Genomic DNA, 22544 nt, shown 5'->3' on the forward strand with positions numbered 1-22544 from the left:
CAATTGACCTGGCCAGAGTTGGATTAACTCAAGTTGGCTGTTAGACCAATACATCTAAAAAATTCACTGATGCATTTAAAGAACTTGCCTTGGGAATATGACTATACAAAGTGCTAATACAGGTAGTGTTGAACACCTGTGAGCAGAACGGCGCAATACATGTTTATTTTTTCTGCGCTCACATCCTTTACAAATATGCGGGCCTGTGATAGTTAGGGGGGGGACTTGAAAAATTTTGATCATATAGAGGGGGGGCATTTGAAAATTTTTTAGGGTACTCAGGGGGGGGGATCTGAAAAAAAATATGATTTCAATCGAGATTCCTCCAACCCCCAACCCCCCTAATCGTTATTTGTGAACGCAGCCTTAGAAGAATAGAAAGAACAAAATTCCCCGCCCGCTGATAATGAAATTGCTTGCCCTCCCGCTAATATGGCAAATAACAGCGAACTTGACAATCATTCGAATGACTTCCCTAAGCTTCTGATTTGACTATTTTCGTGGAATTATGCCATACCTAAAATATAGGCAATCATGTTGTTTTCAGATTCCCAGATAGTTTAACAAACAGCCCGGGCAGTAAGGTTTGTCGGTATTTCTTCTGCTGTTCATCATCATCATCATCATCATCATCATCATCATCATTTTATTGTCATATTTAAGCTTAAAGTAACATAATTTAATTCCTTAGAATACATTGACAGTAAGGAGCTAGGAATATAGCCATGTCCTAGTCGAGTCTAGCTCCGTTAACTCATCTGTACATTGCATTATCAAAAGTTATTATGGGCTGCTGTCCAATAAATTATACATGTACTTTTGTGGAGTTATTAAACTGTGAGGTTGCTAGCTCTTAGTTTCATTGAAATTCAATCTCAACGATAGATGTGTAGCCCGCAACTTCGTCATTTTTCTTGGGTCTTCTCACGGTATCCGTGCTGTGGCCGAGCCGGGTGAGGGCGCTTCTGGACCTGAATGAGCGTAACCGAAGAATTGACAAGCTAGGGGCTCTTCGCGTCTCTTTGACAACACAGATGAAGGGTCTTCTAGTGAAATCGAGGCTATAGTCGCCATTTTGTTGTCTGTGCAAGTTACATGTGTGTATCTGTGAGTACCGACTGATTTCATCAAACGAAAACCAAATTTATCAGAAACTTTTGAACTACACATTCTAGGATCCGATTTGCAGTATGAAGATCACATCAGCCGGTGAGTAGGTTAATTTATTGAACAAGAAGGACGTCCTCTTTCGCCAATTTCAACTTTGAATCAATTGAAGTGAGAAAGATGAAAATGGCCAAGTCATGATGTTATCATTTGTTGTCTTCGGTTATTGAGGAGACAGTGTTGGCAATTCCTTGCGTTAATTTCCCCTCCATTCATCGCCTTTAATTTTCAGGGAACAAGACCTATATCTATCACATAGCGCTGTCACAATTTCCCTTTTCCATTGTTTTAATTATGACTTCGCAAGTTCTGATTCAAGTCATGATCGAACTTCGAAGTTTGAATGGAGACTTCCTGGGTAATGGACGAAAACATTCACGAGACAGTGTTATGGACAGTCCGCACGTAAATAAATCTGACCCGATCGTGTGATAACAAAACTTTTCTAACAAAATAGGTAAAGAGGTATCGCTAGTGACACCAGAAAAATGCACGACAGTGCGAGGCTTCGTCTCAACATGGAATGCCTCTTGCTCCCATGGAGGTACATGTATGGAGGTACATGTACCTCCAGGCTCCATGGGTAGAGCATGGATGTAAAACATTTTTACATCCATGGGTAGAGTAACCGTGGTTTGTTTTATGTTCCCTCGAATTTAAATCACATATCACCTGTATGCTAAATCTATAGCAAGACACTCTGCCCTCTTTGAAGAAGTTGTCTTAAAAGTTACCTTTTAATGTTGCATATAATAGGGACCAAATGACAGAACATTGTGGAATAGACTGCTACAGAAAACCTAGGTACAAAACAGAAGCTTCAAAGGACAATGCTACAGGAATGATCTAGATGTCCTGTACAGGCCAGGGCCATTCTGTTTTTCTGATCTCAGCGGTTTTCATGTGTATTGTTTCAGTTGTAGTGGAGATCAACTTGACTGAGTGTCATCAGTATACAATAGTCATATGCATATGTGCATACAGTATACTCAAAAGTGAAAAAGCAAAATTTTGCTGCGTGGAAATAATGCCATATTTCATTTCCTACCAGACAGTAATCACTTCCTCATCTGCCAAGTCAGTAAAAAGCAGTATTGAGCCAAAACTACATTTATTTTCATCCACTTTGCAAGGTCTGTTATAGCAGCTTTAGTCTGTAAAAATCATGTTTATAGTATCTACATCATGTATTCAGGGGCCTTCAAATGTTCAATCCTTAGGGCCCCCTCCTCAACCTTCTGCTTTTTATATACCACATATGTAATAAACGCCAACCCTTAAACAAACCCTAACCCTAATTCAAAACACCTTCAAAGTTATGTTTGATGTGCTTCCTCTGAGGAGGGTCTCAAGATTACAGTGATTTCAGGTACTGTATGGGGAGGGCCATAGGAACTCTTGACCATAAACTTACTTGAAAGTGCATTGTAGCCATTCTACCAATTTTCAAGAGGATTGGTTTGACAACAAGTCCATACTTTTAATTCGCAGACCCCTTGAGTTCCCAAATGAAAGATCTGATTGTGGGATCAGATGAGAGAGTGGAAGTGGGAACTTGCATTTAGAGGGAGGGAAGGGTCATTCTTGAAAAATGATATACTAGTGTACCATTTGTGTTCTTTCAGCGGGTGTGATTGCACTCCTGGATGAGAAGGAGGCAGAACTGAAGGTAAGAAAGTCTTAGACATTGAATCCATCAAGAACTTTGCTTATACCAGAATCACACTGACAGCAAGGCGTTTGTAAGAATGGGAAAACTATACCATTCGGCATTCAAAAAAAAAAAAGACTTTGCAGTGTTGACCCAAGTAATTGAAATCACTGACCTATTGGGTTAATTAACTTAAAACAACTTATGTGGTTTGATTTGTGTATGCCAGATATTTTGAATTGGTATATCTAAAGGACTCTGTTAATTATATTATTGCACCTTATTTAGATTCAATGAAAAAAACTGTAATTATTTAACAGCTTTCGTGTAGCCATGTATACTCATATCTGCACGTAGTATCAATGCGGAGACTTACAGAAATGACATTTTCAAATATTTTTTGACCCAAAACTATAGGAAAACATGTTACTGTATCTATGTAAATTATAAATGTGCTAAGCATTTCTAGTCATTGGCAGGCTTTTTACAGCTGCATCAGTGACGCGTCAGATTACTTGTAATTTCAATTGCATCAGGCAGGTTTGCCCTGCGTCATGCGTCATATTGGCTTAGCGGGCACACTGCTCATGGTTAATTCTTGTAAGTCGGTCAATATGCAGGTTAGTTGAGTAGCTGTTTTTACAGTAATTATATATTTATCATTTCTTTGTGGTGACACCTCTTGTCCTCCTAACACACAGGTATTTGCTCTGAAGAAACTGAATCACATTGTGAGTGACTTCTGGGCTGAAGTTTCTGATGTTGTAACCAAAATGTAAGTCTCTTATTTACTATTCAGGTGAAAGATAAACATCCACTTTCCCTGAGAACAGAATTCACTGTTTTTTCATTGCTGCAGATTTAGACCTTTAGCCCTTGTCAGTCAAATTCACCGGGGAAAACAGTGAGATAAGTTTGAATCTTGTAGGGATGATGTGGTTGTTAGCAGAGGATGGCTTAGGCCAGTTCATGCAGACTTAGGAAAAGTGGGTCATTAAAATATTAAATATTCAAGATTTCAGTGAGAAGGAAGAATGATAGTTGAATATGTGGCTGCTTAGTACGAAGTAAAAATTTGAAATTGCAGAAAAAATATATTTTGTCTCTATTGATGGATATTACAATTATCTTTGAAATTTGAAATGTACTTCTTGTCAATCATCTAATCATTGGACAAAGAGGTAAATACACATTATACCAGTATACAGGTATTTCATCGGAAAAAATAATATAATCATGTGGTACCAACCAGCAGTACCCTCACTTTTCATACACTGTAACTAGCTAATGGTTTTGTTTTCCTTTTTTATTCTCCGTATCAACAGTGAAGTGCTCTACGAAGATGAAACTTTTATTGAAAGGAAGTTGGCAGCATTGGTAGCATCCAAGGTAAGACAGTGTTCTCAATAGCTTAGAAAAACAGGTGGGGGGGGGGGAGGGTTACTGTATATAATAATGCATAATTTGCTTATTCGATTGTCACGAAAATATATTCTTTTGTATGGTTATTAACATATGAATAGTTTGCTCCAAAACAGAGGGTTGGCCCATCACTCAAAATCCCCTTGTGGCGAACCCAGTAGGAAAATGAAATGTTCAAATTGGTGCAATTGCGCAGCAGTGGCTCACAAGCATTACCAAAGTTTGGTAGTCATCATAAACACTGGAAATGATGCCTAGGTGTTGAAGCCTGTGAGGATTAATGCTACAATTAATGCATGGCATGAATCTATGTCCCCTCACCTGAATCGTGATACATACAGCGATAAAATCTTATTTCTGTAACAATTATGTTCAATTTAGTATCAGGATGCAAATTTATTTTAAAAAATTAATGAAAGTGGCCGAACTGAAAAGAAAATGTACATTTTAACACATAAATAATGCAATGATGTAATTTTAAATTTATACTTTTCTTGTGCAAAATTACTCATGAATCTTTGCCTGAGAATGTAAAAGGCAACAAAGGTTCAATACATACAATGAGTATGAAATCTGTGTGCATGTCTGTCATTCATATGTAAAACCAGATAAACATACTGTATCTATACACTACTGAAGATGCCGCATATTTTCTGAGACAATTTTTTCCTCAAATATTTTTTGATAAGATAATCATGTTTTTCCTTCTTAGGTGTATTATCACCTAGGAGCGTTTGAGGAATCTCTGACCTATGCCCTCGGAGCTGGTGAATTGTTTGATGTCAATGCTACTTCTGAGTATGTGGAGACCATCATAGGTAAGCTACATTGTAATTAAATCAAATTACCGCAACTGTTGTCATTCGGACACTAAGGATATCTCCTGGGCATGCCATTAAATTTATAAACTGTAAATTAGTTTTGTATAGCAGTTTGCAAGCCCATAACCTTTTCTCCGGCAGAAACATTTATTTATGGAAAAGAAAAGAAAAATATTAAATGACTCCTGACATTACACCTGACTGTTCATTAGGATGGAAGCCCTCGTATATTGACTGGATAGTGTAGGGTGTTTGCAAATTACAAAGTAAATGTGAAGAGTAAGTAATCTTGAAGGAGAATAATTTTGGCAGACACAGATCAAGACCATAGAAGTGATCTTGATCAGTCATTGTATCAAATATTGGTAAATGTAAGGTAATTTGTTTCTCTAATACCAAACTTTGCACTGTGACCCCTGATTTTTATTCTTGATTTGGTAAGTGAATGGTTGAAAGTTTCATTGAGGAAAATTTAAGCGAAAGTTTTAAGTCCTGCACTTTCGAGCCGCATACTAATTACCTTAACGAATTATCAACAAATTATTGTCTACGGAATTCACTGCCATGGGATACTAGAGAATCCTCAAGTGTGCAATCTCTCAAAAGAACACAGAAAATAAATGTGTTCAACAGAGCATGCAGTGTGCTTTACGCTGTTAAAATGTCACACAGGGAATTCTCTAGGTTTTGGATTTTGGCATTATATGTAAACCTTGTTGTTAAAGTGTTCGTGTGAGTTTGTTAATCAGGGAAATCAGTGGGACTTAAACTTTAAAAGTAAATTTAATAAATGATCGCATATGGATGGAGGAGAGCACTAAATGTTCGTGTATTGGTGACTGTACTGTGACCATATACATGTAACAAGACCTGACACCATACGGAAACCTGCCATGTTCTTGATACACTTGTGCACCTGTTCTCTTCCAGCCAAGTGCATTGATCATTACACCAAACTGAGAATTCAAAATGCTGAGGAGGTTGAAGAAAACCAGGTGTCCATCGATACTAGACTTGAAGCTGTGGTCAACAGAATGTTCCAAAGATGCTTTGATGATGCTAAGTACAAGCAGGCTGTTGGTATCGCCTTGGAGACCAGGAGAATTGACATCTTCCGTGATGCCATCATGAAATCTGTAAGTGATTTCCTGTGTGGAAATTTCCAAATGTTTGTCTTAATGGATGTGTACTCAGGATAATGGAAACTCTTTGCGCACCTGAGACTAGAAGTAATTTGTGGACATGATTTGTCGCTGGTTGTGAGATTTTGAATACCTTCCTTTTCAGAAAGACCTAAGTAGTGCATGGAATGAACAATCAGTTTGAGTGTGAAGCCAAATATATTTGTATCTTACCAAAGGCAGCATTGATAAGTGAATGATGACATCTTCACTGAACTGATTTATTCATTTAATATTCTTTTTTATCATGAAGATGTTTTTGAAATTTCTTCGTAGGTAATATATTAAAATCCATGAACAATCTCAGTCATAACTTAAATACCAAATAGTAAACGATAATTTTCCCTTGGAAAGTCTTATGTCTCTCAGAAGTGACTACTGCAGTGCAGTCACAGATAACCATGTATAAGTGGAAAAAGTGATAATTTAAAGAAAGTTTTGACCATTATTTCATTATTTTACAGGATGATGTTCCAGGAATGTTGGCGTACAGTGTTAAAGTATGCATGTCTCTGATTCAAAATAGACAGTTTAGAAATACGGTAAGCTGTTATTTTCTTTGGTCTTTTTTGGTTTTTCGTCATCATGAGACAGAAGATTGCATAATTCCTGCTTTGCAAGAAACATTAAAATAACTTTATGTTATTTACAAGACAATTTGTCAGGTAAATCTTTCCTTGTTCCTGTGTTCTGAAACACATTGCACTGTAACAGAAGTCCTGTAATGTTATCGCTGTCAAGTGTAGTGGAATGGTGCTATTTAAAATCTCCATACACTAGTTGCAAAATGGTACTTTTCAACCTCAGATACTTCAGACAAAAACTAAAAACTCTGGAAATTCGATGAATTTTCACTGACTAAAACCGTTACAGCTCTGAGACAGCAATCCTAATAACATGGCTTCCATTCATATCGTTTATAGGTTTTAAGGGTATTGGTCAACCTTTATTTGAATCTGGCCATACCAGACTACATCAATGTTTGCCAGTGTTTCATATTCCTGGATGATACACAGGCTGTGGCTGATATCCTGGAAAAACTCATCAAGGAATCGGAGGTGAGAAGTTTTATCTGGAGTTTGCCAGAATGTTTGTGTGAAAGTGTATGAATCATTAAACTGCAAGTCTGTAATCTAAACGTAGAATGCTGTTTGAAAAATGTGATTAGATTTCTATAATTTTCCAGTTGACTGTTCATAGCAAATCAAACAAGACAACTTTGTATATGTGTATCTGTTCTATCTGATAATTTTGAATTTTTGCATCATTTTAGCTTTTCGATCTTGGCGTCACCATTGAGGTACTCAAGCAACACACTTAAGAACTACTTTGCCATGATCATAATTTATTGAATCATGTTTCACTCTGTTCTAAAGATATCAAGGGTGACGCAAATCTGATTGTCAAAGGTGCAGGGCCTCTAAAATTGTTTTGGACCAGTGACTGTGACATTCACCTTGTCCAGAAGACTAGCGAATACCAATGCCCTTTATGATAGTGAATGCATGCAGGACTACCATTGTAGACTGCAAGACAGTAAGACTTACATTGGTACTGGTTTGACTTAGACCACCAAAGAAGTAATTTATTCACTCACTTCGGTATATTTTACTGTAGTGAAATTCAGGCTCAGCAGATGAGAATTGGTGAATACTTCTGTTTCCATATTTTTTTGAAACCTTAGCAAATATTCCAACTTTCGACCTTTTTTATTTTATTTAAACAGGAATCCACTCTAATGGCATACCAAATAGGTTTTGATCTGTATGAGAGTGCTACTCAGAAATTTTTATCACGGATACAAAGTGCACTCCGAGCTGTTGCCCCACTGCCAATACCTGGAACACCATCCAGTAGTGTTGCTACGGCAACCACACCAGACACAACTACACCAGTGAAAGAAAGGTAGGAACAATTGAAAAAACATTGCAAAAAACACCACAAAAAACCAAAGTGCAAGACGTGATCAAGCTACAGCACTAACAATACTTCCTTCATGCTTCCATCCCCTAACCTGGCATAGTCCAACTATGCTATTTGCTATATTGGGGGCTGGCTTTGGTTTGCGGCGGTGACTGGATGGAGGTTGTAGTGGTGTTTGCTATGCAATATGGCAGTATACATGTATCTTCTGCAGGTACATGCGCCCCAAACAATGAAGCTGAAACCCAGCATAGCGAGCAAGCTTTGTCTGCAAAGTTTCACTCCACTTTACCTAGCCTCTCTCAGTTTGGCCATTGAGGGCACACAACTTTACAGCAAAGAGCACGTATACAGCAACCAGGGATCTAAGAGTCTCTCCAAGGGTACATGCCTTGTGCAAACACTGACCAGCAAATTTGTGGGCGAGTCACTTCATTGATCAAGTTCTTGTGTTCAACCTAAGAGTTTGTGTGCATCAACCATGTAGTCTTATCGACATATTGATAGCCTCACATAGTGTAAGTGTAGGGTGGTACATGGCTTGAAACTGAAAGACTGAAAATTTTGTTCAAATGTTCCCCTAGGAAACATTCAACCACTCTCCTTTAAAACCAAGAATAAAGATCACCGTGCCAAGTTTGGCATGACAGAAACAAATAACAGTTTACCAACATTTGAAATTCAAAATGGAAGCCATCCCTGTGTTCATTCTATAGGGAAAAAGTAAATTCTCAATTTTCACAAAAATAAGTGGAAAATTCCTGTAGTCTGTAACTCTAAGAACTTCAAAATGAGACCATACAAGAAGTAGACCAAAAAAGTATCATAAATTTTTAGCATTTTAATATCAGCCCTGAAACGCATTCTACATTGAGCAAAGTGTCACCAAATTATACTACATGACATTGTAGCTAGATTTTATTAGACCTGATAGAATGAAATGGTTCTTTAGACGTGCTGTAGGTGTCAAATTTAAATAGGCATACCCTTAAAAGGGATCATAATTTGATGCCACCATGGAAGTTTGTCAGTACACATCTGGCAAAGCACATGATGAATCAAAACCACACGATGAACTCAAAAACACATGATGAACTCAAAAACACATGACTAAGTGAAACCATGGCACTTCCAATGTTGCAGAATGATTTGTATTCATAGATGATATATTAAATACACAAAGGTAAAATTTTGAAGCTATTCAAAAGGGAACTGAGAGTAAGAGGATAGGGAAAAATTGATGTTGGATGCTGAACTTACAGAATGCAAACACCTATATTCTCAGATCACTGTGGTTGTCATTCTGTCAAGGTTTGTTAGCTCAAATGGAATGGCATTGCATTGAACATCAGAAAATATTCACATTTGAAAGTGTTTTCCTTTATGGTATGGATTAGCAGCATTTTCAAAAGTTTTGCCATGCATGCTGTTAGTCAGAAAAAAATTGAAGGTAAAGTAAATCTTTAAAAAAGTTTCCTTACATGCTGGCGTAGTGGTTCTGAATGTAAAGTTGCTATCTTGCTGACGTGTAAGCAGCTCTTGTGGCTTGCAGCTTTTCGTAATTTCTTTAGGTTGGTACTGGGCTTTTGCATGTGCAGACAAACTGTTGACAAGCAGAATTTTGTGAAAAAGTGTGGCAACGTGTTATAGAGACTTTTAGACTGAAGCCCTATTGGTCAGCAAATTGCTAAAAAATTCTTAATTTCTGCCTTCCTATCGAAAGTGTTGCTCTTACTTTGGTACAATTGTTGGTTACTTTTAGTGAACTACTTTCAAAGCTTTCCAGCTGTAGCTGCTAACATAAACATTTGTTCTGACTTCAGTTTTAGAATGAGTGTATGAGTATTCAAGTCTGTTTTGGATTTGAAAATGTTGTTACTCGATAGAGGGGTAAAGTTTGTGTATGTATTAGCATGACACATGTGACTTTTCTTCATGGAATATAATTGGGGTTAGAAAAGGATTTTGTGAATATCTTGTCAGAGCCTCAACTGCAGAAAAAGCAGATCTTTCGCATTGCAAGATTGACTTTCACAAAACAGTCACGCATACGACAAACTCAACTTTCGGCGCCCGCAATCATGCATATTTGCATATAGAAAGCAGGGTTCGAAATTAAAGTTTGTATGTTGTAGTCTGTGTAGACTATCAGAACAGAAAAAGTTGATGACTAGTACAAAGTGTATTTGTCTCCAATAATCTGCTTTTACACCTCCTGTTTAAAACTTTTGATTCTTGAAATATTGCTGATTTTGTACACCTTGGATTCATTCTTGAAAAATATTTGGCTCCATGGCCGTATGACTAGACTTGGCAGTGGAGCATGGCCTTTATGGCATGAACAGACTTCAAATTTCCTTATTGTTCAGAAAGATTGCTGGGTCTTTTTATTTGAAAGGGTCATTGATATTCCTACTAAGTTCAAAACCTGTCGCAGTAACTATCGGTGCCCAAACAGGACACCAATGTTTTGGTTTGGTGGTCCAAAGTGAAAAACTGGTGGTTCAAAACGCCTGTTAATTTCGAACCCTGGATTGAAGAGCTCATGGCTGGCTTAGATTTTCAGAAATTGACAAAATTTTAATGGAATTGTGTGTTATAAATAGAGTTATTTCATTGTGCTCTGTAGTGGCAACACAAGGATTATCTTTGAAGTTAATTTCGCACCGAGAAACAAGTAAGAGCTTTCTCGTTTTCTGTTCATTATTTTGAGAATAATGCAAACATCTCAGCTTATGGACAGAGAGTGAAAGAAATGAGAGAGTTGTTTTGATTTTAGATTTCAAAAGAGAAAGTGAATTATGAAAGTTACATGTTGAAGCCATAAAAAGTGAATGACAATGGAGATACAATCAGAAACAGACTCACATTGTAGTTTGTATGTATCAGCAAAAGTCATTTAAAAAGATTGGTTTAAATTTAAAAGACTGTTCGTGTAATGTATACCAACAGTGTGCCTTACACAACTTTGCTTGGTACCGTGTTTATCATAACAATTTTCCATTCTTCCAGTGTGCTTTGCCAAATTGTACCATTGAATCCCCCTATTTGTGAGTACTGTGTTCCACCATAAACAAATGGATGAGACCACTACAGGTAAAGTGTAGGGGGAGCAAGGGCCTTTGTCTTGAACGGAGAGCTGTGCCCACAACCGAGACAAGTTGTGAATATAAATTTTCACACAGCTTTTTGTTTGAAATTAACTTTCTTATTTGAGAGTATCATTCACAGAGAGACTAAATGATTCAAAAAATGTGAAGTAAGAAACTAACATCTGAATATTTTGTTAACAGTGAATCCATGGAAACAGATGAGTCGTCCAGAGCAGTGTCTGAGACACCCATCGAAACCCCTAAACCTACACAATTGGTAAGTTTGAAAAAAGACGAAGTATTATCTTTGCTCTCAAATAGTAAGTCTACATGATAGGGCATATAGAAAAATTAGCAGCTCCAAGCAGAGACTGTGTTGTAGTCTGAATTCCAAAAGGATAGCTCTGATAGGGAAAGTTTTAATTTTGATTCATTGCTGAAGGAAAATGATGCTGAGAAAACTATGAAAGTAACTGCAAAATACCATTTTGAGAAAAAATATTCTTTTGCCTCTTTCTTGTTGTGTCATGAAAGTTTGTACAGTTGTGAAGTGAGGCTGTTATACATATGCCAGTCAATATTTTGAATGTTAAATCAAGTTGTTCAAAACTACTGAAAAACAGATATTGGTTATTTTGATGGTGAAGTTTTGAAATCACAATCGGCAGTTCAGCTGATTTGTGCTTTGCAGGCAGTGTGTGTTTCCCTGTGTTTCTGATTTGTATTTAAACTTTATATTTTTTTTGACAGACTGAAGCAGACAAATTACACCAAGACAGAATAACCAAGTTGACCACCATACTTGGTGGTGAAACCACAATTGATCTCCATTTGCAGTTTTTAATCCGAACCAACAAAACTGATCTGCAGATTCTGAAAAATACCAAGGTAAGATTGCATCCTGTGAACGTTTGTAGTCATATTGTTAGAATTAATGCATAGTTGGGATGGGTGGAATTTATAGAACTATGTCAATTTTCTGAATGTAGCATATTACACTGGAGTTGAGTCGTATTTACTCACCTTTTCAAAAGTGATCACAACTAGCAGTGAAGTGTTTTTTGTGAAGTTTCATACGAAGACAAAGCTTGTGGTACACCTGAAGTACACTGGGCCACCTCCTCATTGTAGAAATCAACACTTGTCTGAGGGTGCATTAACCCTTTCACCACTATGGTTTGTCCCAAATCCATTGTTTTCTATGGTAAAGTTGGACCTGTATACAGGAACTGGGGGTGAAAGAGTTTAATGGTGAACAAATACAAACACACACCCTAAGATAATGTTGAATTATACTTCAGTGTATCTGAACTTTGTGAAACTTTATAATAAACATCATCCCAGTTGTCATTTCATCCAGAGGTTTAAACCATTCTTGTGCGGGGCATGTATGTGTCATGATGTGTGTAGCATAAAACATAATCTTCTATGGGTGATTTCTGTAGGTGTGATGACATATTGTGACTGTTACATGGCAGAGAAAAGTTTATACAAGTAATATCAAAGCGTGTGCTAATCTCCAAAATTGAACTTACTATGTGGGTAGTACCGGTACATGTAATTCCATCACTGTACAGGTATACCAAGTCAGTAAGGAACAATATGAAAGCATTCTTGAAAAGAAGAGGAAAATTCCCTCATAAACAATCATATTTTACATTATTTTCGTACTCTTTATATTTCAGGATGCTGTGCGCAATTCAGTGTGTCACACAGCAACCGTTATTGCAAACTCATTTATGCACTGTGGAACCACATCTGATCAATTCCTCAGGTAACTTTATCTGCTGGATTTTCTTACACTTATATTATAATCACTGTAAGATGTTGTTTGCCTGAACTGGTCAAGTTACTTGTTTGTATCATCATTCATGATTTCTGATGTAAGCACGCCCAGTACTGTCACATATATTGACTGTGCTTATATAAGTTGGGCTCAAACTATTTTGAACTTTTCATTTTAGTCCATTTGTCCCAGCTGTGGAATTTACATCTTCACGAGTCACTGTGCTTATTTGTGTTATTGTCTTTGGGCAAAATACCACAGACAAATCTAATGGACATGAATTCTATTGATAAATATTCATGGAATACAATGATGTCATGACTAAGCTATGAAAAACTACAATGTGGTATGTCATGATTGTGTATTATCTTATTTTATCACAACAAATTGGTCAGTTGACTTTTGCACCTTTATTATAATGTATATTGAAATAATTCAATATCAGTCATAGATTTGAAAGGGGTGGACGGCAGTACCTTAGTCATACCACCAATATGTTTTACTCATTTGCATAAATTGGGGACATTTTATTCAGTTAGACCAGGCTTTGGTTTTGTGATTGCATCCATAGAATATCACACACACTGTCAGTCGCAGCAGGGAGTCAGGCTATGTCCAAGTGAATCAAAGTATTCTGTCTGTCCAGACAGTGATAAAAGTTCAATGTTTTAATACGAGCAAAAATACCCAAAGTTAATAGTGACCTTTGATAAAAGTTAGCCAGTAGATATGGATATCATGTTGTAACAAAATATGACTTTGAATTTCTGTCTTTTCCAGGGATAATCTAGAGTGGTTGGCAAGGGCGACAAACTGGGCCAAGTTCACAGCCACAGCAAGTCTAGGTGTCATCCACAAAGGTCATGAAAAAGAAGCATTAAATCTGATGTCAACATATTTACCAAAAGACACCGGCCCGGGAAGTGCATACCAAGAAGGCGGTGGACTCTTTGCCCTGGGTTTGATTCATGCCAATCACGGCGGAGAGATTACTGATTATCTTTTAAATCAACTGAAAGAAGCAACTAGTGATGTAAGTGTTGGAAAATGATCATGTTCATACCTATCCAGCAACCAAAATTTTTGAAATCAGATTTACACAGCCAAGACGACAAATACAAAACATCACAACACGAACAACAAACATTTCACTCACAACATACAGGTATACAACACAATCAACTTTATAGCAGAAAGATCCATGGACCTCTAGCAAAACAATGACTGAAAGATGATTACCATCTTGAAAAAAATGACTGTCAAGAAGCCAATAGAAAGTTTCAGTGCTATTGATTTCTGGTGTGCAACCATGGCTACTGGTACATTTTAACCAATCAGAATACACATTGATTGACAGCATGTAACCATTGTTACCAATACACATTGACCAATTAGAACACATTTGCAGGAAACCCCTAAATATTGACATCAGGTTACAAATCGTGGGATGGAAAACTAACTCTCTGATTTCAATATGAAAATGAAGAAGTGAAACTCTTTGTTGACAAAATCTTAGATGCCTGTCCGTGTAAAAATCATTTGTCATTATAGAAATCATATCTTTTTTCATCCCTGTGTAGATGATACGTCATGGGGGATGTCTAGGTTTAGGATTAGCTGCCATGGGTACAGCCAGGATGGATGTCTATGAACAGTTGAAGTTCAACCTGTATCAGGATGACGCTGTGACTGGTAAGTTCTCCCCTTGAACTATGAACTTTGACACAGCAGTTTTAGTGAGAAATGGTTGTTATGGTAATACCCTCTATTTAGGCTTCTTCATAAAACCTGACTCAAATGTAATGAACTTTCTGCTGAAGACTTTTTGTTCTTAGAAGAGAAACACCTCATTCAAGTTGAAAGTCAAACACTGTGAAAGCACATAGTAAAACACTGACTCCTGTACTTGAATCTCTGAGACTTTGATATGATCTAAGTGTCATCAATGCCAAAAGCTCTGTATATATGGAAAGAGGATGGAAGCTTGAAACATATGTGTATGTACATGTATAGCCATGTGGAATAGAAAACAACTGGCTTGCATGATCAAACAGTGTACCACTAACAGTCACTTGTGATAGTGACATCAGTCTAAGATAACTTTTGTATATTCTTTCAGGTGAGGCAGCAGGGTTAGCCATGGGTCTGGTCATGATAGGTTCTAAGTTTGCTACAGCTATTGAAGACATGGTTGCTGTAAGTGTCGCTGTCTTTTTTAACTCAGTACACTGCTTTTCAAAGTTTTTCAAAAAGAGTCAGAGAATATTAAGGAGAACCTGTTGTCTACTGATTATTCAATACTTTCATGTAGATTGTTCTAAACTTTGAGTATCATCCTAGGTTCGCTTGTTTCTGTCAAGCTGTCTTATTTTCGCTCCATGAGGACATTGTGAAGAGCGCCCCAAACTGGTCAGAGTCAGTGCCTTTTGTTTTGGTTTGTGAGAACTCACAAACATAGAAAACACAACCAGTGACTGAACACAACCAACTTAGCACAGTATCACCTCTTTGATCAAGAAGTATGCATTATGTCTAATGCATCTCATGACTAATGTCCAAAGTACTTTCTAGAATGCAGTAGGCATCCAGTGTTTTATTGAGATGTGTTAGTCAAATCATTTACTTCCATCATTATGAACAATGCGTAAGTGTGATGGGTAGACAGATAACTAGGGATGGAGCAGCAGAAATGAAAACAATTGTAGCGCCAGAAGCTGTCATTTCTAATGATTTCTTCACTAATGTCACTAATGTCAACTACAGTTTCTTGTTCTACTCCCCAAAACATTTTGAGACAAAGTGTTAAGCTTGCCATCTTGGCCTGTATATGTGAAAGTTGCGTTCTTATTGTTGACAAGTGAATTCTAGTGTGTTCTAAAATTTAAATGTAAACAATAAATGTGTATTAAACGTGTATAGAAACAGCATTGATGAGCTAAATCAGAAGTGTTTTAATATGCTTTGGGAAGTAGAACAAGAACGTGCAATTGAATTACAAAATAAAAAATACATTTGCTGTCCCTTTCAGAAGGAAATCAGCATAGTATGAATTGAAATTTGATTGGCTAATATATCTTGTGTTAATTTGCATTTCAGTATGCCCAGGAGACTCAGCATGAGAAGATCCTGAGGGGCTTGTCACTTGGTATTGCACTGGTAAGTAGCACAGTTAGGCAACTGTTATTATTTAGTCAAGTAGTTAGGCAACTATTAATCAGCCTAGTGGAGTTTAGATCAAGAATAACATGAATGAATACACAAATCAAGTTATGAGATTTCTGTTTTGGAGAATTTCCATAATTATTTGACATGAAAAACTGTGTTTTGTGGTTTCGAATTTTTCTTTCAATTTATGCAGTTTCTGGGAGTTGGTGAAAATCAGTCAGCTTTCATTATCTGTGTATCAAAACCTGACAGCTAGGACAAGTTTTGTTTAGCAAGGATATTTCAAACTATGCTTGTTCAAAAGTTTTAACAGAATGAAGTATTGTAATAAGTTTTCTACTGGTTGGAGGACAGAACCTCATTAAAAAATGAAAAATTATTTCACCATTGTCGACCAGCAAATAAAACCATGGAACACACAAGACTCAAAGTAAGAGCACAGAAACCCTTCATAGCCAAAGTTTGGCATGAACCTATAGGCTATGTCAAGGTTGGACCAGTGTACAGGACAATAGAGTAAGAGTGTTGTGATGGATATAAGATATCCCTGAATCAGTAACATTGTTTTGTTCAACTTTTACGCAGACTATGTTTGGAAGACTTGAGGAAGCTGATGCATTGATAGAGAGTCTATCCCGGGATAAAGATCCGCTATTGAGAGCCTCCGGAATGCATACTGTTGCCATGGCGTATTGCGGGACTGGAAACAACAAGGCCATCAGACGACTGCTTCATGTTGCTGTCAGTGATGTCAATGATGATGTCCGGAGAGCCGCAGTCACAGCTTTGGGCTTCCTGTTATTCAGGTGAGAAGTGAGTGAGTGAGTGATGGAGAGGAAGTGGAATTTTAGTCTGGTGAATAGTGAGTGGAGGATATTTTTGATTCCAAGACGGACATATTTGGACTTCAATTTGGAGTGGGTACTGGCTTATGTGTAAAATACAGCAAAAGTAGCACTTTCATGGTGTTTTGTGGTTTGCAATTTTTTGTTGTGTAGGTGTAGACTGATTTGTGTGTGGCGACGTGTATTACGTCTTCTGAGTGTATACTGTGTGGTCTGTAGGTGCTATGAAATTTGCCCTGTGATGGTTGACATTAGTGTGTTGCAAGTACTGTGTGTGTGGGTGGAAACTGTCAGAGTTAGCAAAAAGATATCTCTTTGGAATAGCAATTTATTTGCTGTCAGAAACACTTTGAATAATTTGGACAGAAATGTGGACAGTTTTGATGCATAGAAGATTTGTCACATCAACTTTAGAATGTGATGAATGAAAAACCAACCTTCGGTGTGCATTTAGTGTGGGAGATGTCATGAATTTTCAGTGAAAATTCATCAAATGTACAGGTAGGGAAAAAAATCAGCAAACTCAAATGAAGATGTCGACAGAAAGAGAGAAGGGAGAAGAAACAGGTAGGAGACACACATACTGTGAAAGTCATACAAAGTTACAAGCTGGATTTTAGGATAGGGATTTCATTGTTGAGATTTCTATTTGGAAGAGAGTAAATTTAGGAAGGATAGAGAGAAAGGCCTTGGGTACAATATCAGGATAGTGAAATAAATGTGAACTTAGTGATGAAATTAACATTGAATACAGTGCATTGATGTAAGGTGGAATATCATTCATATGTAACCAAGAGTTAGAGTTCACTAAAAATGTACACACAGTGTATGCTGTATACCTTGTGAAATATTGCAGCAAGTGGGAAATTCTGTTCCAGCATAGTAATTGTCAATCGGCGGGAGGCTGTCAATCGTCAATCTTCTGCAACCAAGATGTTTGTTCAGTTATCCCCAGTAGTGCTTTCATTCAGACACCCACACACTATCATCATCTAGAAGTGGCTGACACACAAATTTACATAATATTGAAAATATTGCTTTATTTGTCCACATTTTTGAAATTCTTTTAAATATAAATGAATTTACACATGATTAATTTTTATCTTGTGTTGACTTTATATTTCACCTCAATTACCTGCCAGATATACTGGTACCTGATTTTGTAGGTCAGCAAAATTTTCAAAGTTCTAAAAGTAATGAACATGAAAAATTTATTTTGCAAAGATAATAATGTGTAAGAGTATTGCACTTGTGTAGAATAATGACAAACTTTATGAATTAGCCAGTTCGATGCTACAAATTATATTTCACAAATTTTGGGGAAAATTGTCTTCTTCATGGTTTTAATTCATCGATGGAAGAGTCATTGTCAGGGTTCAAGCCTCAGAGTTGTGGTGTAGATGCCGTTAAATGCAAAACATGCTGTAATACTAACATTTACAAGTTAACAGTCTGCGGAAGGTGATTCGGAACTGCTTATTGAAAGTTGTATAGATGATCGGGTTTAAACCAGACGATGCATAGCCAAGCCAAACACAAATATCATAAGTCGGATTATTAACAATTTCAATGTTACACGTGGTGCATACAGACCGTAGCACATTCTGTACAAAGAAGGGTGTCCAACAGACTAGAAATGTCAATAGTACAAAAGTCAGAACACGCGCTGCCCTCTGTTCATTTTGTGTCCCCCGCATTTTACTCAGGAGATGTGATGGCAACAGCTTGTTGACACTCCTGTGTCTAGTACCTTTGTAGCTGAGGCTGGAGTTTTTAGAAAGTTGATCTGTTGATCCAAAGAAGACTTTACTGCTCTTTCTGGAGTCTCTGCTCATCTTTTTCCAGTTGTTGAATTTGTGCTTTGTGATTGGAGTCAGCTGTGGGGTTCTACTCTCCTGGGCTTTGAGTGAGTTGTTTCCATGGTTACCAGCATTTGCGTTGACATCCAGGTGTTGTGGTTGGTCTGTACGTTGACTGGTTACATCACTGATGTCACCTGGGTTGGAGCAGTTTGATTCGCCGCTCGCTGAGCCCCGCTTTGTCAGTATTTGTGGAATCTTGGTCACGTCAGCTGGGTTTTCTGTGATTGTAATCTGATCAGGATCAGTGATACTGTCACTGTCACCATGATCAAGTTGAGTGTCCTCCGCGTTGCCGGTATTTGAAGTGGCCTGAGTAATTGCGGTATCGGCGGCACAGTTACTGCAAGGTCTCTCTGTACATTCATGTGTACTGTCAACATCAGGGTCATCTGCCATATCCATTTTGATGTTCACTTGTTCATTGCTGTCTCCATGACAACCACCAGCTTCATGTGTATTGTTGATTGATTCTTGATCTTGTTGCTGATATGTGTTTTTTTGAGATATTGTGATCGGTATAATTTCATTTGCTATCACAATTTCATCTGTCAGAGAATTCTCTTCATTGGTCGGCAATTCATCATGTGCCAGTCTCATGACACAGTCAGCAGATTCAGTGACTTCCACACAAGATGTCATTTCTCTGTCTATTTGGTCAGAGTTGGTATTTGATGGGGGCATGTGATCATGTGACTGACATGTGACTTCTGCAGACGTTTCAGTTGGTGCAGTCTGGTTTGATGTAACTGTGGCATCTTTGATCTCAGATTTGGCTGCTTGACTGTGAATGTTACATATGCTGCAATCATCCTCACCATCTTCCGGTGTTAAATCTTCCTCAACTTGATTGATGCTGCTATCTCCCCGAATAGCATCATCTTCTGATTCACAATCAACATCCAGTGCTGTCTTGGTGGTGAGTTCGTTCTCCGAGTCGACACTCTCGAGATGTTGCCGTCCTTGTTGCTGCTTCTGCTGTTGCTTGTACATGGACATCTTGCGTTTTAACTCTCGCGTGGTCAGGCCATGACAGACCATCATGATTGTCAGTGGTACGAAGAAAGTGATGATACTGCTGATGCCCATGAAGATCCTATTGTTTAACATACACACCTCTCCCATGAAAATGTTCTCATCATCCACCAAACCAAGGACGAACTGCGGTATTGCGACTGCGAAACTTCCGATCCAGGAGAAGGTGATCTTGATCAACAGCAGCCACTTTGACCTTCGGAAAGTGTTGAACATGAACGGTTTTGTGATGGCGATGTAGCGATCCACTGATATGACTAGGAGGTGGAAAATGGACGCACCACAAAACATAACATCTAGCAGGATCCACAGATTACACATGATGGCGCCAAGCGGCCAATATCCTGTTGATGTAATCACACAAGTACCATGTTCAGACATATGCCGTCATTAAAAAAAATCACCGTCTTTCACATTATTCAATATCGTGATGATATTCTAACTTGGCAAAGTTTTGGTAAACACCATTTGTAAGGCTAGAGATGCAAGATGTACACTGTCATAAGTGATCATTCAGCCTGGAAATGTTGTCAATTTGCATCACAGTGTACTGGTCAGCAATTATGAAAAATGTGAGGAGAAAAAATAAAATAAAATAAAATGCTCATCATGAGAAATATCAGTTGTGTAATATCAACAATCCTCATCACCAAAGTTAATTCAAGATACCTTCAGTTTACAGTCTTTTATTTTATAAATTCTACTTCAAAGATCGGGCACCACTTGTGCATTATCGATATGAACGTGTCTCCCAGTTTTCAGTTCGAGTGATACGAAGTAGGAGGGCATAAGTTTGTAGGCTTGATATGGAATATTTGCTTGAGATAAATCCAGCTGATAGATATCACCAGATTCAAACATTGGCTAGCATTGAGCTTTTTATTAGCAAAGTATTGGTTTGAAAGTTTGTATCACTGGTCCAAGGATCAGGATCTATGGACCAGAATTGTGAGTGAAACAAACAGATGCTTTTGAAAGAATTCAACCTCTAGAAGAGATGTATGAATGATGCGAGAAAAATATTCTCAGAGCATAATTAATAGAGAAAACACACTCATCGGTGTGTGTTTGTGAAGTTTCAACCCATGAATCAATGACTAAATCACAACTGGATGCTACATAGCGATATAATGATTGTGTACCCAGCGGGTTGTAAATGGTAAACGATTTTACAGCCTGTTCCACATGTCCCAAGGTGAGTTTCCCTGTGTGGGTATGTAAACAGTAGGGGCACTCACCGTAGAAGTTAGGCAATAGAGCCAACGGCATCACAACACAGGCGACCATAAAATCGGCGATGGCCAGAGACTGAAGCAGGTGGTTTGTTGGGTTCTGGAGTTTCTTCTCCCTCAGAATGGCCAGGAAGACCAGGGCATTGCTCAGCATGGTCCACAGGATGACCGGGATGACCAGCAGTGACCACAAGCTGCTGGTCAGATCCGGTATGGTCTGCTCAGTGGCGCGGTCAGACTCATTTCCCCATAGGTCGTCCATGGGGTCAAGCTCAGTTGTGCCGTTGGTATCATCGCTCCAGTTTTGCCAGAATCCGGACGTGGCTGGAAATTCAGTGGTCATCTCTGAGAAAATAGTCTGAGTTGTGGCGGTTTTACAACTCTTTTCAAATCACTGAGAGCTGGTCAGGATACAGTACAGGATGGGCCCTCTGCTCATGGCTTGACATGTGTGCACTCAACGGGAGTCAGCCACATTCTGCCAACTTCAGCAGATCAAACAAAAGTTATATCACTGAATTCCTCTCCACTTGATTGGCCTGACTCTAAAGTTGTTATTATAAACGATCTGCAAAGCAAGCCTCATATCTCTGCCATCACCCAGTTTTCAATCTCAGTACAACCACCCAAGCTTTACCTTGTTGCCAGGTTTCTGTGATGTGGGGGACAGTTTACTTAATCTATTTAAGATTGCGCAAAGCTTGGCGGCATGGATGCTGCGTTGATTGTGACTAGCTTACACATGTAATGTTCTTGTGAATCGGTGATATGGTGATACTTGATTATGATAGGTCTTTCAACTCTTGGCAAATTCAGTGTAGGTATGCTCATCAAAGGATTGCCAAGAGCAAACTCAAAATTTGAGTATTGCATTGTACTTTCGGGGGTCATATAAATTTTCATGATTTTTGTAGGGAAAATATCTTGTGTGTAACATTGAAAAACAGGAGTAAAGGTGTCTTCTTTAAATTCGAATTAAAACACTTTCAAAAAACTAAGACAGTGAAAGTTTTTCTTTCTCTGAGGGCTTTAAAATGAGCCTCCACAAATGGTAGATCAGAAAAGAATTGTAAAAATTTAAGAGTCTGCATATCTATCCCAGGGGCATTCTAACATTTGACATCACTCACATAGAGGCTGAGCTGACAAGTTGAACATTGGGGTTTCCAATATGCTTTCTATAGAAGAACAAGAAAATGTAGTTACAAATGACGATAATGGTAGGAGTCACAGAAAATGGAGTTTTGATAGAATTTTTTTATGATGAGACTAAAATTCTGGAAAGAAGGATTTTAGGCAGTGAAACTGTGTTAGAAATTTCAGTGGTGAGATACCGGCAATATGTTTTTCTATAGATTTGCCAAT

General features: G+C 37.9%; 2 protein-coding genes across 3 annotated transcripts in view; one reads left to right on the forward strand and one right to left on the reverse strand.

The window, feature by feature from the left end:
• Positions 1–1049: 1049 nt before the first annotated feature.
• LOC139118527 (26S proteasome non-ATPase regulatory subunit 1-like) overlaps positions 1050–22544 on the forward strand; it is a 168025-nt gene continuing 146530 nt past the window's right edge. Inside the window, exons 1-18 of one of the 2 annotated variants that reach the window (XM_070681869.1) lie at positions 1050–1209; positions 2793–2836; positions 3520–3593; positions 4144–4207; positions 4953–5058; positions 5992–6197; positions 6707–6784; positions 7166–7300; positions 7969–8147; positions 10795–10842; positions 11459–11534; positions 12008–12145; positions 12943–13031; positions 13824–14076; positions 14624–14735; positions 15163–15239; positions 16140–16199; positions 16794–17014. In XM_070681869.1, the coding sequence (XP_070537970.1) occupies positions 1191–1209; positions 2793–2836; positions 3520–3593; positions 4144–4207; positions 4953–5058; positions 5992–6197; positions 6707–6784; positions 7166–7300; positions 7969–8147; positions 10795–10842; positions 11459–11534; positions 12008–12145; positions 12943–13031; positions 13824–14076; positions 14624–14735; positions 15163–15239; positions 16140–16199; positions 16794–17014 (1979 nt within the window). In that variant the 5' untranslated portion in view covers positions 1050–1190. The remainder of the gene's footprint in view (positions 1210–2792; positions 2837–3519; positions 3594–4143; positions 4208–4952; positions 5059–5991; positions 6198–6706; positions 6785–7165; positions 7301–7968; positions 8148–10794; positions 10843–11458; positions 11535–12007; positions 12146–12942; positions 13032–13823; positions 14077–14623; positions 14736–15162; positions 15240–16139; positions 16200–16793; positions 17015–22544) is intronic. The other variant, XM_070681870.1, reaches the window with a different exon arrangement.
• LOC139118529 (D(2) dopamine receptor A-like) lies at positions 18314–21648 on the reverse strand. The gene is made up of 2 exons (XM_070681871.1): positions 21186–21648; positions 18314–20291 (listed from the first exon to the last, which is right to left on the reverse strand). The coding sequence occupies exons 1-2, from the start codon at positions 21520–21522 to the stop codon at positions 18484–18486; spliced, it is 2145 nt and encodes a 714-aa protein (XP_070537972.1). The 5' UTR covers positions 21523–21648; the 3' UTR covers positions 18314–18483.

Source organism: Ptychodera flava, chromosome 19 (assembly GCF_041260155.1).
Source record: "Ptychodera flava strain L36383 chromosome 19, AS_Pfla_20210202, whole genome shotgun sequence".
Lineage (NCBI taxonomy): Eukaryota > Metazoa > Hemichordata > Enteropneusta > Ptychoderidae > Ptychodera > Ptychodera flava.

Bases quoted from the DNA above. Each gene is read 5' to 3' on its own strand.
- LOC139118529 (XM_070681871.1), bottom strand. From the start codon at position 21,522: ATGACCACTGAATTTCCAGCCACGTCCGGATTCTGGCAAAACTGGAGC. The intron at 20,292-21,185 runs GTGAGTGCCCCT...TTACATCAACAG, and splicing joins TCTATTGCCTAACTTCTACG to GATATTGGCCGCTTGGCGCC.